Raw genomic sequence first — 16,840 nt, 5'->3', positions numbered from 1 at the left:
GCCTGGCGTGAATGCTCAATTATGCGATTCAGATATGTCCACTCGCAGGTTTTATAGCCGCAATAAGACATCAGTACCCTCCTACACCTCCTGCTTTCTACATTTTTATTTTTTTTTACCTCTCTTCTAGCAAGGCGAGAATGCTGATGAATAATTGAACGGTTCTGCGGTCCAAATGTCACAGCAGGGAAAATTGTTTGCGCTGGCTGGTAATTAGAATTTTATTGTTTGTTATGTAGGTTTCAAACTCCTGTCATCGCACATTCCACCTTATCACGGCGATGGCGGATATCTGCACGCGTGTTCGTCCGGTAGGGGAGGGGGCGAGGGTGAATGCCAAGGATGAGGGGATGGAATCAGTCACTCTGCATTGTCTACTTCTCGTTTCATCAGCAAATACTGGATTGAAAATAAAAACCTCCCTCAAATAGACCACCATTGACGAGTAAGCCCAGTCGATTTCCATTGCTAACCAAAACAGCAGCGCCTATCGAGACACATGCATAGAGGAGTCAAAATAAATTTCCCATCTATTTTTAAAGATCCTATGTTATATGAAGATGGTGTTTTTAACCACAGCTAGCTATTTGCTATCTCATACCGTATTTCTCCATCAATTCACTTGCTAACCAAAACAGCAGCACCTACCTTGTTGCGTACATAGTCTGTAAACAACTTCCCTATACGGTATTAAATCTGATCTTATGTTATCAAGAGAGAGTTGAAGACTCTTTTAGGTTTGGTATTTTCTGGACCCCACTCACCTTGACCTATTTGACCTCTGGCACATTCATGCGGTGCCTCACATCAACCGGCTTTGACTCAGCATGTCGGAGATTTGCAACTCTATTACAACCACGCTTCCCCGCCCGCAAGTCTTAATTAATGACGTGCTCATCTTCCGTCGTCGAGGATTAGAGTCGGCATGCTGAGCCACGACTGCAAAGAGTAGGCAAACAGCGCCTGTAAACGAGACAAACACATCTATCAAGCTTTCCGTCCATTCTCTGTCCAGCTTAGCCTCACTCGGGTCTGAATCGACAACAACGAGAAGTCAACCGGTATCATGAAACAAATTGCCTCTTAAATACTCTTATTCATCGAGTAATAACATTTCGCTGATATTGCTTTTGTGCTTTTGTGTGTTGGCAGCCATTTTGTCTGAGGTAGGACACGTGACTACATACTTAGACCAATATCTCACGCTACGTCTTCGAGCAACTAGCATGTCCACAAACATGATTTATTAGCTTTAGTCCATAAATTATTTATGATTTTGACCTGACTGTTTATTTTGTTTCCTTTTTTTTTTTTTTTTTTTTTGTGCTGTTGTAGCTGTAATGCATTTGCAGCAAGTTCTCATTACACATGCATAAGGAGTCTCTTCACAGAGGTGTGCTCAAAATGACAATGCAATGTTTCCCCAACGAGAAATAATTTGCTCGGCTAACGTATGTCGTCCTAGAGGGCAGAATTTTAAATTTTGGTGTTTTATAATACCATTTTGGTAGCAGTTGGACGAAATCGCTTCAAACCATAATGGCAAACATCTTCCTAGCAAAATTTATATTGCAAAATGGCTCAGGGGGCTCAAATGTTGCCGCTTGTGCCAGACCCTTTCCAGTTTTAATATCATAACACCCTCGCGCATATTTAGCAGCATAGCCATGAAAATGTTGGTTCGATATGCCGCCCCCCTTGACATTTTGTTTTGTTCTCGCGCTGAGTTTGTCTCCGGTGATCTCTCCCACCCTTCGACTCTCCCACCGCCTTTTGTTCTCCTGGGTAGGTGGAGATGGAGTTAAATGCTGCTGAACGCCAAATAGCTTTGTGATTGGCTCTTATTAGCTTTGGCCTCAGTGATTGCAGACAAGCCATTCTTATAAACGGAAAGAAAATAGGAAGGAAAGGATTTTCGGTTGTTTAGCTAGCGAAATTGAGATCATCCATTGCAGAGAACTGCGCGTAGTGCCTGCTAGCATGTTTGGCCACCATAGATGAGGTCATAATAGTTTTGAAGTTATATAAGTCGATACTATTTTCTGGCTTCCAGACGCTCTAAACACGAGGAACCGCCAAGTGATATGCACCACCTTGAAAGTTCTGCAGCATCTGGTGATGTCAGGCGACACAGTGGGAGAAAGTCTGGTGCCTTACTATCGCCAGATCCTCCCCATCCTCAACATCTTCAAGAACAAGAACAGTGAGTACCGACTCTTCCTGTTTGTGTGTGTCTTTGAATATATTTACGACGTTTTTGAAAATGGTGTTTCAAACGAAAGAAAATATTGTGATAATCTGAGATTGCTCAATTCCGGTATTTCCTTTTGGTTGACTGAGAGTACGAGGCAGAGAAAATGTTTTTCTTTGTCCTCGGCGATAAGGATCCCAGTTTTGTCCAAGTGTGTGTCGAGGATTTGTCCTCGGTGAAAGCCTCTGCCTGGCTGGCGTGAAGACCCAGCCAGATTATCATCAGATCGGCGGGTCTCTTTTTGTGCCGGCGATGTCAGTATTTAGCGGCGTGTAAAGCTCACAGGTAGCGGCGACCCCAAATGTACCTCGACGCACACACGGTCGGATGTAAAAGCGTGACGTTGTCATCAATCATTTAAACGTGGGCGTTAACAGGAGAAGACACAAGGCTTTAGTCCCTTAATCGATATCCAATTTAAATCTCTTGTCTTCCTAATTCGCGTACATAATCTGTTACCATTTGTTGAAAGGGAAGGAAGGAGCCTTCAAAGATATCTGCGAAAGACAAAAAGGGGGGCGGTGGAGAGAAAAGCCCGCCTTATTAGCACAAGGCCTTATGCAAATCCTCTCGGTAAATTAGCTGTCAAATCAATCCCCTAAACCATTTTGAAGCACGAGCTGTTCCGCTAGCGCGCAGGCTCAGCGGTCGGCCAAGTGAAGCCCACCAGGAATAGTTTAGCCCGGCCCCGGTAGTTACAGCGACCGGCCTCTCCTCTGCTCGTCTGCGCATCAATTAAACCTGAGCCAACCTCTCACCTGGCAGGCGTCCCTGATATTGACCGCTCTCGGTTTGGGCCGGGGGAGCGGCCCGTGCGGCTGCCAGCGCACAGAACCGAATCTGCTCAACAAGGTCAGAGTGTTTGGTGGAGTGTACAGTGTAGAAAAGTTACCTCAGGAATAATGGATGGATGGATGGATGGATGGATGGATGGATGGATGGATGGATGGATGGATGGATGGATGGATGGATGGATGGTCAGTTCGATGGCTCATTTTTCATAAGTGAAGACAATTTGTAATTTTAGTATTGACACTTAAAGTCGATTGGTCTTTGCGGGCCACATAAAATGATTTGCCTGGCCGTATCTGGCCCCCGGGCCTTGAGTTAGATACCTATGGGTTATATCAACAGGTTTGTTAGAAGGTTGTTTTTTTGAAATCCGACTCTCTCCTACTGTGAGTATTTTATTGACATGAAATCAAAGCTTCCTTTGAGGCCCAACGTCATTCATACCGTCGGCGGCTGTCGCGGAACGAGCGAGCGTGTCGCCTCTCGCGAACACAGGCCCAGCCATTGTTAGCGCTGAAGGACTAACTAATCCCTTTGCTTCTCCCACACTTTGACTCCGAGAACTTGCATGGCATCCCTCTAATCTCCACAAGAGCTCCTCTGTCCACTATGTGTCGACGTGTTTGTGCATCTGTCATGAATGCAGCTGTTGTCTTCCCCCACTCATGCAGCTGTTGACTTCACGTACAATGCCCACCATCCACCAACTGGATTCTTTTCTACACGCACAAAAAAAAAAGACGTACAATCGCAGTCTGTCCCCATTTACGTGGCCTGACCCTTTCCATTTTCCTCCTCCGTTGTTCTGGCTATGAATCAATATGCTGACAACAACTGCTGTGGGGGGTCAGGGCTACAGTCAGATATCACCGGCATCCCATCGCGGGACACATCCCCCCAGGCCGCGTTCACACACTCCGACAGTGTCGTCCCCGCTCCGAGACAAGGTTGCGACCTGTTAAATCGGCCTGTATACGGGGCCTTATCGCTGCTATTTTTCCGCTGTCAGAGCTAGACCCTAAGCCACTGCCAAAAACAGACTCTCAAGTGTCCTTTCACACAAGAGAACCGGACCCCCGATAAGAAAACAGACTCTCGGTTCCGGGAACAGCTCTATTGTTCTGTGAAGAAGTAAAAAACACAAAAAAAACCACTCCGGCTGTTTAACTGCAGGCAGCCGACTGACACGCTCATGTATCATTTTGAAGAGCACAATAATAAGCAATCACATTTCACCCGCATCCTCCATGCAGCCTGTTGTCTCCCGAATCATCTCTCGCTGTCTTTTTGTTTGCTTTGCGCCTTTCCGCGCATTAACCGTGAGAACCGCGTGGAGGACGGCGTCGGAATTCCTTTGGTGTGATTTGCACGCTCTTCTTGTTTGCTTGCTGTGATGAATCCCGGCCCTAATGAAATGCAACAACATTTCCTATGAAGTGGAGGGAGACGTGCTCGCTCATCTGGAAAATTCTTCCTCCGAGCTCAGAGGAGGATGGTACTCATCTGCCGCACGTCAACCTAGGAAGGGAAAAGGGGTAAAGCAGAACTTCACAAAATGTCAGATAAGGTGAAACTCCAAGAAGTCCATCATTGTCTTTTGTCCAAAAAATGTCTCTTGGATCTCTTGAGGGTTAAAAATCTTAGGGAATGTCAACGCAGATGTCCCAATGTTATTATTACCGATTCAAAATGGTGTCGTCACGGTGTATCCATCTTGGGTGTATCCGACCTCACCCCTCAAAGTCATCTGGGATAAATCTCAATCTTCCCACCGAGGCTGAAGAGGACAAGCAGTTGAAAAGCATTGAATGGATGGGCGGGTGAATGGACACACAAGTGATTCTTCTCACATTCTTCTCGCCCTGGTTCATTTTTCGTCGCAATTTTATCCCTTTGACATTTGGGACGATACATTTGGAGTACACCACTATATTATTGCTGATGTGAGAACGCGGACTAAAATTGATGGTCAGTCTTTATTTAGAGAAGACGGAAAGTCTTTTTCTTATGAGAGACCATCTGTCATCTGAGAGCCATTTATGAAAAAAATAAATGTAACGGGAACCTTGGTTGGCTCAACAACTTTAGCTCAGGCGCCCTCTACTTTTTATTGGACGCTTTCAATGCCGTTGGTGCTCCTTAGACGTTTTAGCTGCTACTGTGGCATTGTTGTGTTGTCCCGGTGGCAGTTTTCTCTGCTTATCTGGAAGGTGTAGGTCCTTAAACCCCAATTCATCACTGACATAGTCTCGCAGTCGCACACACACGGAGAAACACGGGGTGATCTGTTTCATTTAGCCTCTTTTATCTTCCTGCTGTAGGAATGTGGCCAGCTATGATAAGGTCTCAAGCACTTGCATTCCGCACGCACACAGCTTGTGATAGTAGCTCTCTGTGCATGTCCGACTTGGGAGGTTTTTCCGATGGTGACAGATGCGATGCCAGGGTCAGCCACTCCGTCTTCGCCCATGTCTTTATCTGAGCATCGCACACTCACAGGCCATACTTGGATGGCTTCATAAAGAAAACAGCGGATAGCCTCCAAACGGCATCTGTGGTTCCATAAAATAAAATCGGAATAATTATCTCCGGCTTCCTTAAACCCGCAGATTTCTTGGTTCTTCGAGTTCTCGTTCCCAAGGATTCTCGTTGGCAAACATTTGGTTTATTTAATGACCTTTTCCCGTTGGCGTCGTGAAAAATTAATTCGCTCGCATGTTCTCTTTTGTTTGCATAGCCGACACCGGGGAAAGTGAACACACACGTATATACATCCTTGCAAAACATACACATAAACCCGTGGCCCTCGATGTAATCCATCATCCTCTACAGACGCGCTGAGCCCCGCTGTCCCTGCGGATGACAAAACACACACCTCATCCTCAACCGCTGTCGCCTCTTCCACCTCGCACCCTCTCTCGTCGGAGATATCTATCTATCAGGCAATCACGGACCACCGACATCCCCCCCCTTCACTGTTAAAAAAAAAAAAATTACAGCAAGAAACCCAAAGCTAAAGGGTGGGGACAGCCAGAGAATCCAGCTCATACAACACTGGTGGCTTCTTAGCTGCCCCCTTGCGTTAGCATGCTTGACGGAACATAATGACTTTCTCCACCTCTTCTCAAGTTTTGGAGAATATCAATATCAATTTTTATTTTAACCTGTTCTGTCTTGCAACGTAGTCATGTCCAGGATAGTCGTCTGGTTGTCTACTTGTGTTTTATCGGGAAATTATTTTTATTTATTTGGGCTTCGCATGGTGTCATGTCAGAACATGTTTGGGGGCACTTGTCGATAAACAAACTGAAACGAGAAAGTAAAACCGACGTACTTCAAACAAGCTAAAAAGAAAGAAGAATGAAAACGTTAGCACGCCACAACAGTCGTTTATGCTAGGCTACTTCATGTGCCAAGCTTGTAACAAAATTTGTACTGGGCCAAACAACAAATCACAAAATACAACACCTGGTTGGAGAATCCGAGGATGAAAAATGAGAGCAAAATAAAAAAAAAAAAAAAGACAAATGAAAACAACAGTCACATCGGAAATTGTGTTGGGGCTTAGCGAAAAGAGCGTAAAGTAACAACTCAAGACAGCACCAACACTTGTTTGAAGATAAACAAGAAGAAAATAGTTGAAAAAGCAACAACCAGAGACGGCTGGGGACATGGACGAGAGATTTGGCAGTAACTTTAGTAGTTCCGAGCCCTGGAGAGACAGAAATAAGTTGTGTGCTCTTATCAACCCTTCCTCAACTATCTCCCTTCATTCCCGCTGCCCTGCGGCTCGGCGCACCTACCGACTCTGTTAATTTCCTTGGTCAGCGGGTCCGCCGCGTCCAATCGGGTACGAGCAGCATCCCTCGGGCCTTCGCGGCTTCAATTTAAAGGTCAGACGATAAGCGGGCAGATTCATGCATAATCTGAGCGCAGACAGTCCGACTCTGTTGACCCTCTTAAACGTTTCACTCCGGCGGCTGACGTAGATGGACGCGTCTCATTTTGTCGAAGAAAAACAACACCGTTTTGTTTTCTTTGTCAACTTGCATAATTACTTTAGCTCATTCGTTAGGAGCAGTGTTTTTTTTTTTCTTTTTTCAAATGTCGTTCTCATTAATTTGTGTATTCACGCTCGTGGATGGCAACATAGGAACGAAGCGGAGCCCCGAGGCTGGCAGCGAGCAGACTTGAAATGAAATAGAATGTGGTGTCTGGGTGCCGGAGCTTTGAAAGCCCGACAAAGCACTACTTTGATTGCTTGCTGCGGCGTGTGGAGGCAGGCCAGCGGCGCAATTAAATCGCCCCTCACTCAACGGACAAACATCGGGACTGTTGGATTTATGCGTTTTTTTTTTTTCTTCCTGGCAATTCACTTTTGACTTTTTGTAATCTTCGAAAATAAAGTTGAAAAGTTTGGGAGGGACTGACTCATCATTCAACTTATATTTGTTTTGATTTGTGACGGAAAGCATGACAGTCATGTAAAACAATGATTGGCATTCATACCCGTTGTGTGATAGCATTAAGGTAACAACAGCTTTACCTCGCAACACAATGCAAACAAACTAACACAGAATAAGATTTTTTTTCGTTTTAATAATATAAAAAGAATACAACAACAATTATTATTTCATTTTTAAAGCCTTAATAGTTGTGACAACTGAACCACTTTTAAAAAGTAAAAACTACCCCGAAGTGCCTTTGAAAGTGAGTACACTTAACGCTCGCTATACTGAAGTCTCTGAATTTCATTTTCCGAAGTATGTCGTTTCCACTTTTGTCTCAGCGGGGCTCCTTCTGATCCCAGAAGTGGCCTATTACCAAAGTGAAGGTTTTAAGAGGGTGCTTCTCCTCTCTTCATTGGCTTTAATCTCCATTAGGCCAACACGCTTTGTCACTAATCCGTGGAGGCTACTCTGACGCTTTGAGCAGCCATCCATTTGCCTTTTGGAGACTTTGCCACCCATGGCAGCATGTGTGCATGTTTATTTATGAACGCGTGCGCTTCTCGAGCACGTCGTCTTGTTTGACATCTCTTCAAGCGTTGTGTGTGAGACACAGTTTGTCCTTCCTGGCTTTCGACGAGCGCTCGCACCGTGCGCCAGGTTGTCTTGTCAGCTTCCATAAAGTGACGCACCTTCGCACATTGGCCAGCGTGCGAGCGACTCATCATCGTCCCATATGGGCACCCGAATAGACCATTTGATACTGATTGTCAGTGTCACAAAGTCCCATGCCTAATTTAGTCCATTTAAAAGGGACTGATTATGGACAATTTGCTTTTGAATGGCTTGTAGGCAAATAGTTGCGGTTCCCGGAGTGGAAATTAATTTTAATCGTTAGCATTTCTTCAATCGTGTGTAATGGATGTCAAAACATCTCGGAATTCACTTTAGCGGGGACTTTTAATATCTGTTACAGCTATGTATGAATTAATTTGTCTACAGCATAGGTGTCAAACCTAAGGCCCAGGGGCCAGATACGGCCCTCCACATCATTTTATGTGGCCCGCAAAGACAAATTGTGCATCGAGTACAAATTATCTTCACTTTTAAAAATTATCATTCACTTCTTTTTAAATATTGGAACAGATTTGACTTGTCTCTGATTTCAAAACTAGTTATCGATTTGTTGTGTAGCCTTTGCTGTATATAATATAAGGCGTTGACAGTCATAATGGCCCTCCGAAGGAAACTATGATTGTCATACGCCCCAACACAAAAATGAGTTTGACATCCCTGGTCTATAGTGACTGGGTGTGTTGTTCCTGATAGGGAAATAAATAGAATTATATGACAGATTCTCACATTTTATGACCGAACTATGCAGAAATCCAGGTCACGCCGAATGCTTCCCATCATTTCTCCTGCAACTGTATCTCGCATCGATGTGACCTCACCCCCCTCATATGTCGCCATGTCATCAAAAGTCCGTCATGGTCTTCACTACATCCGATGAATGTAATCGAATCCCTTTCTCATACACACTCCCTCTGAAAATCCACTTAATGCACATATCGTAAATCCTCATGAGTCTTGTCCAATGCCCGTCTCGGATTCCTCAACTTTACACATTATATCGTCGCTACCTATCATGCGGTGTACACGTTAAAAGGAACATATCGTAAAGTACTTGTATCTAATTGAATTCGCGATCTTCATTTTGATCCTTGTTGCAGCCTGTTTTGCTATTGTAGTCAAAAGGTCAACTGTTGCAATAGTAATTATTGACCATGAATTGAGCATTTGGCACCAAGTCGAAGGCGGTCCATTAAAACAGATGTTATGTTGGACCGCCCTGGACCATGTCAGGACCCGGACTTAGGGTTCACAAACATGTGCGATAAACAGATGGCCTGTTCAGGGTCCCTTAGGAGGAGCTCTACATCTTCATCATATTGCCTTTGGAGCATTTATTTTCTATGTAGCTGTTGGAAACATAATTGTAGTTTATTTTATTGGGTGATTGTAGAAAGTGTTGGCGGGATAAAACTGGGACATCAGGAACTTAGAGGAATGTGAGCTCGGGAGTATTAGCAACACTGATGCAATCGATTTGGAGAAGTCAAGATATTTGAGAGGATTGTTTGATGTGGCAAATGTGGGTTTTTCTGTCATTCTAGCTTGGTTTTTGTTGGGCTATTCTGAAAAAATATATTCTGATTGTAGCATTTTTTTCCCTTGAGTTGTCATTAGCTAATTTAGCATTTTTCTGTTAGTCAGTTCACAACGTTAGCAAACAAATGGAAACACTGGCACCTTGGGGGAGGTAGTGCCCTCACTGTCCCACCTCTAGCGCCACCACTGACTCAGTGTTTATCGTGAGGATTATTTCCCCTTTTCATCACCGTTGTAGCACCAAGTGTGGACTGTATAATGTACAGGTTCGCGTTCCGAAACATCGCATCGTTACTCAGCCCATATAGCAGCACAACGATGCATGTCTGGCTTTATGATACGTCGGTAGCTAATCAGTAATACAGTAGCCATTCAATAAATAGCTACTGGATTCTTTTAAGAGGACTTATTGTCCCAGTTTGTCGATCACTGTTCTGGGACCCTAGCAGCATTTATCTTTCGCGTTACATTCTTGGAGGACCTATTGTCTGTTCAATAGTCCTTCGCATCTTGAGCGGATGGCTATTTATTGATGAGCTGCCGATCGGAGTGACGGCAAAGCTGCGAAGCGGAAAGAAAACAAAAGCATAATCACAGGTCTCTTTTAAATTGTGTTCGAGGGGAAGCAAATCATCTGTCATAAATACTACATGGCAAACACAAGGTAAAAAAAAGACAGTTTCCACTTCTTTGGCTTTCTCGGTGTGCTCCTCTGCAGAGATCCATTTGTCTAAAAATGCTTCTTACATCATCTTTTCCCTTTTTGGTTCATCTCCACTTTGACTCGTCTCTGCCTCCTCCTTCTCTTTTGTCCCATCCTACATAAGCACAGCCTACCTTCTTCACCTACTTAGGCGGTAGCGCGAGAAGCTTTGTTCTCCTCTGCAGACCACCCATAAGGCCGAACCGGCTCTCTCATTGACCTCGACGGCATGAATAATTCACTCGGCGCATTGTGCCACCTCTTGTAACATCCCGACCTTCAGCCCTCCCATGGATACCTGGATGGACATTTTACACTCTCCTCAAGGAGCTTCCACAACCGCCATTCGGTCCCTCTCGCTACCTATCAAATATTTAGCCAGCGAGAATGGGGAGTCCGTCGCACATGGCCCGGCCTGTATTTCATACGCTACGCCGTGCTCCTCTTGCTAAATCTACCTTCAAGGCGAGGAGCGCTTGAAACATTTAGGTATCCGCCTCTTAACTCCTCTCCATGTGGGCTGCTGAGACTGCTGCAACAACAGCGCTGTTAGCTTGTTTTGGAAAGAAAGCAATGTTGAGAAACCTGACTTGACATTTTCTTTCAGAGTTTCTAATCGTAGCAAAACAGCCGAGAGACAAATTTTCTTGACCACATCTTTCATCCATTGGGTATTATAAAATTGTAAATATTCAGCACCAAAAGCTGTTGCTAGCCGTGATGTCATCAAGCTAGCGGCTAAACATTGAACTAGCTAAACATGCTAGCGAAGCATCTCGGATTCATTTCAACTGGCACAACTTCAACAAAGGCATTTTGGACTCTGCCGTTCGACGGGAGCCGCATCGAGCATCGATCGCTTCGTTTAAGCGCGTGTCACCTTTACTCCAAACCCTCCTCGCATTTTCAGCTTCCATCAAAAAAAAAAAAAAAGCTGATTCGCATATTGATCGCACCCGATCCCCCCCTTCCTCTGAAAACGCTCCTCATCGCCAGGATGTGTCAGAGAGCTCACGGATGAATGAATCATGTTATTGCATCAGGTAGAAATGATAAGTATTGAGCGACACGCGTGTTACGCACACCACCAATATGTGTGTGTAAACAGAGATTTGCTTTCCAATATGGCGACGCGATAACGTGCCCGCCGCGTGCGTTGATTCCTCGCCAAAGCGCCAGGCACCGCAGGGTGGGCTTTTATTAAAGAGTTGTAATGAGTGAGAGCCATCAGGAGCCAGCTTGCCTATTGATTACCTATAAAGAGCACTCAGTGGAGACGCGCTGTGATCCATAGATAATGCTTTGCACGCCCAAGCCGGGCTAAGCCTCGCCGCCGCCACCTCTCAGGTTTTGTCGAGCCTTACGGCATAGATCTTGTGTCACTTCGTCTAATGGCTCTTTCCCAGCTCGGTGAGCCTTTGTGGATGGGAATGATCAAGAGTTTGCTGACTTTAACCGGCTCTGTCTACTCACATTAAATAGAAGCAGTTTTCATTTTCTGGAATTGGTAAAAATCTGAAATATCCCTTAAGTTTTGCTTGTTTTCCAGGTAAGGCAAATAAATGCCTGATCATGGAAAATGTGGAATGATGCAGGGGTCTTGGCAAATTTTCGCCATGTCTTAATTCTTCTGTCGTCTTCATAAAAAAAATAAGCTTTCTTCTCACTTCATCGGCTTGATTACAGCAATTAAAGGTGCCCGTTATCACCCTCTAATTACCGCCGCCACTCAAGTTCTTGAAATAGGCTTCACCAAGTCATAGTTGTGAACGTGAAATTGACCTAAATACATCAAGCTCACTTTGCACTGTTTTTTTTTCCCTCACCTCCTTTGTAACACTTAAATCATTTCTCAGAACACACGTCTCACATCATCATCTCAGTGTGCTCCGTCGGGCTAACATGCATAATTACCGTTTGTCACTGAGAAAATCACAATGTCTCCAGACTTGTGTTTTATATTGAAGACTGGTTCAGTTGTCCACTAAAATGGTCTCAAATTGTGATTTTAAAAAATGCCCAGTATGTCTCAATTAGAGTTCACAATCCTCACAAGAGCACGTAACCTTCATTTTAAAACCTCTCCTAGAAGATACTTTTATTTATTCAAGTCAGGGTTTCTCAATCAAGGCTATTTCCATTAAAACTGTTCACACACTCATTAAAGCAAGTTAATATACCGTGTTAAAGGAGCGCTGCAACATTTTTCAACAACCTAAAATCTCGACATTTGCCATCCGGGAAGTACTAAAAAAGAACAAAGCTTTTGATCAAATCCCAGCGGGATTAGCAACAAGCCGCTTGCGAAAGAATAGAAACAATTGCATTTTGTGTGAGAATGCTTCATTAAAAGCAGCCTTCCTGCTAATGCTTAAACACCCAAACACCAATTAACAATCTCTTTGTAGAGATGAAGTCGGAGGAGGCTGAATGACTTGAAAAAGTGCTCACATAAGATTTTCTCTTTGGTATAATAATTCATTAATTGACTGTTGAGAGTTCTGTGTGGAATCGACTGTCAATTAATGATCCATTTATCTAGCTAGCTAGCTGTCTTTCCAGATAGCTATCTAGCTTGATCGCTAGCTATCTGGCTAGCTATGTAGCTCTCTATCTAGTTATAAATAATAATGCATTAGATTTATTTAGTGCTTTTCTGGACAATCAAAGACACTTTACAGTGGATCTATTATTTATACGCTCAAATGTTGACACTCTGACGGAGGTAAACTACATAGCCACAGCTGTCCAGGGGCAAGCTAATGGAAGTGTGCGCCTCCGAAACATGCAATCCCAGCCAGTGTGAGCGGAACTGGAGGCAAGGCATGTGAAGTGTCTTGCCCAAGGACACAACGACACAGAGCGGGAATCGAACTACCGCCTGAGCCATGGCCTCTACTCCATCTAGCTTTCCCATCTGTCCATCTATTTGCATAAACAAAAGAGACAGGTTGGATATGATTTACTGGAGGGGCTTCCATAGTCGCTGGACGAAACCAACCTCCTCTTCGCCCTGACGGGGGAGCAGAAAACATTTTAGAGGATCAAAGTGTTGAGGACTCCGCAGGCCTTGGCATCCACCATCTTCCCCTCTGCCCGCTTCAGTCATGCATCCGCTGCACCTCCGGCGATTTTGACTTGACTCGAGTTGCCCAGACACACCACCTGCTCCGGAACGCCGTCGGGCTCCCAGATAAGGTGAGCGAAGCCCCCCCCACCCCGTCGTGCCCCCTTAGCTCTTGTCTCATGAGCGTTGGTATCAGCTCCGACCACAGTAGCAGCTCCCGTATCTCCTCACGCCCACCGAGCCTCCTTTAGGTGCTCTTTGACAAAAATAATTGAGGCGGGAAGGTGCTAGGAGGTTAATGAAGCGCTCCCAACACACGATTGACCTTTCACCAGCTTCCACGCACATCATCGCAGTAGCACAAGTTTTTTTTTTCTTTTTTTTTTGGTGTGGGGTGTGAGTGGGGCGTGCTAAATGAAAGCCTTTAAATAATTTATCTAACTATAGTTCCCGCCAGGCCCTTCATTAAAGATTGGCCGTGACATTTCCCTCCTCTCCCGCCTCGTCTCTCATGGTTGCCGCCTCAAATCCAGTCACTGTCGATTTTTTTTTTTCTTCTCTTCTCCCCATCATGTCTGATGCTCTTTCTCTCCCTCTCTCCCTCGCTCTGTGTCTGACATTAGCCGCATTAAAGATTGAAATCTTCTCGACAGGCAGGCGTCCAGACAGGAGCTGTGATTTTGTGAAATTGAGCTTATTCCTGGCTTTGAACGTGTCGCGGATCATCTGACAGTCAGATGGGCGTCAGGGAACATAAAAAGGGATTAATCGTCCATTTAGGTGCTAAAGTGAACATTGACAGTCAACCTTTTTGGTGGCGGGTCCAATAAAAAAAATATATAAACAATGGCAAAGTTGTACCATATTGGATACATTTATAATTTCTTTTTTGTATTTAATGCTGCTGGGTGCTCCAAAATACCCCCCCCTGCAAAAAAAAAAAGATAAAAAGAAATATGCATCACATTCAGCATGTTGCCCGGCCGCATGCCGCAAAAGACGAAACAAGCCAGGCCACATTCATTGAGAGGAATGCCGTTCTACATGGCGCCTAATAAAAATGAGACATGACAGCTGTTCAAGTTCCACAAATGATATTAACAAAGATAGAATCAGCTCATTCCGTACGTTGGCTGAGTGGTTCGCACATTTGCCACACAACTCGGAGATTCAAAAATGGAGGGATGAATAGTATCAGACAGAATCACGCCTGATAGGAGCGAGACGGAAATATATTTTTTTGAATCCCGCCTGTTCTGTGTTTATGTCAGTCTAAGGTTCTGTATTACCTTGAAACTGGGGATTTCAGTTCTTTTACAATGTGCTTAGTGAAGGATGAAACAAGTAGGGACAATCCGCGATAATAGCAACAAAAAAAAAAGACTTAATTACCTTAGTGTCTATTGCAAGAGCGTCTGCTCTATGCAATCCTTCTTTTGCTGTAAAGAAGAGGCAGACGGGAGCACGCCGGAGTTGCTATGTAAATGTTTCTTACGTAAAGACACATGACCCAATTAACTCGCTACCATGAGCGTTGCGACACAAGAAATAAGCGGCTGACTCGCACGCAGGTTTTGACATTTTAAAAAGGTGACAACATGGTGTCATATGACAACATTAGCCTCGGTGAAATGTGTGGGTATCCAAAATTGATTTATTCCTAAACCCCGGCGAGCTCTTCAACTCTGGAGAAATGTTTGAGGATATTTACTAGTGTTAGTTTATTTTTGTTGCTTTAGCAGTTCAGTATTTTAGCACTCAGTACTTGTATTTGGATTGTTGGAAGCTAGCTTAATCTGCTATATCCAAATCATGCTAGTTTTTGCGCTAGCTCAGATTTGAGATTACTTTAGATGTGCAAGTTACGGTAAATTGTTCGTCTGGGTTGAGTTGTTTCAGATTGAGATTCAGTACGATAAGCCTGATTTAGTTCAAGTTTACTTTCTTTTGCCATGCTACGTTTAGAATTTGTTTTAGTTTGCTTTGATGCCGTACGGTTAGGGTTCAGTCTGAATCTCCGTTGCGAATTGTACTCTCGACAAAGCAAACGAAACTGAAGTGACTTATTTGCTGACTTGTTTCTTTTCTTATTTCCCTCCAGCCTCTTGCTCATTCATCCCCCTGACATCCTTACACATCACTTGTGTTCCCTCCTTTGTCACTCACATTAATAATTTCCTTTCCCCGCCTAACTGTCTGATAAAATGTGGGCTAATCCTATTTGTACGTGTTTGTTTTTGAAGGCGGCTCGCTAAAGTACGTCTGCGCGTCGCGCATTCGGAGCCCGTCTTTGTTATGTCTGCGAGCGAGCGCGGCTAATTTCTAGACCGCTAAGGGTCCTGGAGGACTAAGCTGCTTTTGACCTGATAAGCTCATTTAAAATTCCACGCTAATTATGACAAGACGCCTTTTGGGCCTTGGCCAAATAAAAGGAACAGGTCCCAGACTCATGGGCCTACCGAAGATCAAAGTGGAGTTGGAGGTGGGGTTGAAAAACCAAACAAGGTGGACAATAATGGAGTGAACATTTCAATTTATTTCGATGAGGAAATTTACCCGACGTGCGAGTACATTCAGTTACGAGCTTGGCCCCTGAAAGGAATTAATCTTAAAAGTCGAGGTACCGCTGTTCTTGTTGGAGGTAATTAGTCGTTTCTGACTTGTAAGGCTAAAGTGAGGGCAGCAGACTGAAGGTGTCGCAATCTCCGTGGCAACCAATTCTTCAAAACACACACTTTGATTTCTTTGCATCTGAGATTAAATCAGAGGGCGGCCCGGGACATTTCTGTCCTGCTTTCTACCCCTTTATATTTGTCACAGTGCACGGCGGGTTTTTCTCCATTTGTGCACCGTTTGCTTGCATTGTGCACAAAAAGCTCTCAGTGGTGACCCTGCGCCTGCACCTCCGTATTTCCTCCCTCCCCGGCGATGTGAGCGTGGCACTTTGCTCTGTGTCAACACGAAGCATCCCCTCTAATCCCAGTGAATACTCTCACTCTCTACTCCACTCTACTCCGCTTTAGTCCAAAATTGTCGTCGACAAATCTTTATGAGGCAAACAACCGCGTTTGCTTCCCGACGTACCCTTGAGCAAAGCGTCAGAACCTTCCAGAACGTTGACATCATTTGTGGATATTGACGCATATTGCACATCATGTGTACTCCTCTCGTGTACAATTCAGGAATGATGTAGCCAAGCCGTGTACCATCACGTCCCTGAGAATTCTTAACAAGCTTTGTGTGTGTGTGTGTGTGAGATGTGTCCTTGGAAGCTTTCCGTACATTTGTGTGTGTGTCATGACACTTAATTGGATTCCGGTCAGCATTTGTCATTTTTCACCCCACTCCCGGCCACCGCGTTTGCATCCTTGTCTTCTTCCTTCTCCGTCTCATCCCTCCCTGGTTGT

The 16,840-nt window shown here is 44.6% G+C and overlaps 1 protein-coding gene across 7 annotated transcripts in view; it reads left to right on the top strand.

Moving 5' to 3' along the window:
* The window catches only part of pacrg (PARK2 co-regulated), a 109,437-nt gene that overhangs the window by 79,464 nt on the left and 13,133 nt on the right, over nucleotides 1-16,840 (top strand). For all 7 annotated transcript variants that reach the window (XM_088400972.1, XM_088400966.1, XM_088400971.1 and 4 more), the window contains one exon: nucleotides 2,054-2,203. In XM_088400972.1, the coding sequence (XP_088257098.1) occupies nucleotides 2,054-2,203 (150 nt within the window). The remainder of the gene's footprint in view (nucleotides 1-2,053; nucleotides 2,204-16,840) is intronic.

This window comes from Syngnathus floridae, chromosome 16 (assembly GCF_059516105.1).
Source record: "Syngnathus floridae isolate MCC-2025c chromosome 16, RoL_Sflo_1.0, whole genome shotgun sequence".
In the NCBI taxonomy this organism is placed as follows: Eukaryota; Metazoa; Chordata; class Actinopteri; order Syngnathiformes; family Syngnathidae; genus Syngnathus; species Syngnathus floridae.
The sequence above is the reverse complement of the archived record's forward strand: the minus strand, read 5'-3'. Positions and strand labels throughout refer to the sequence as shown.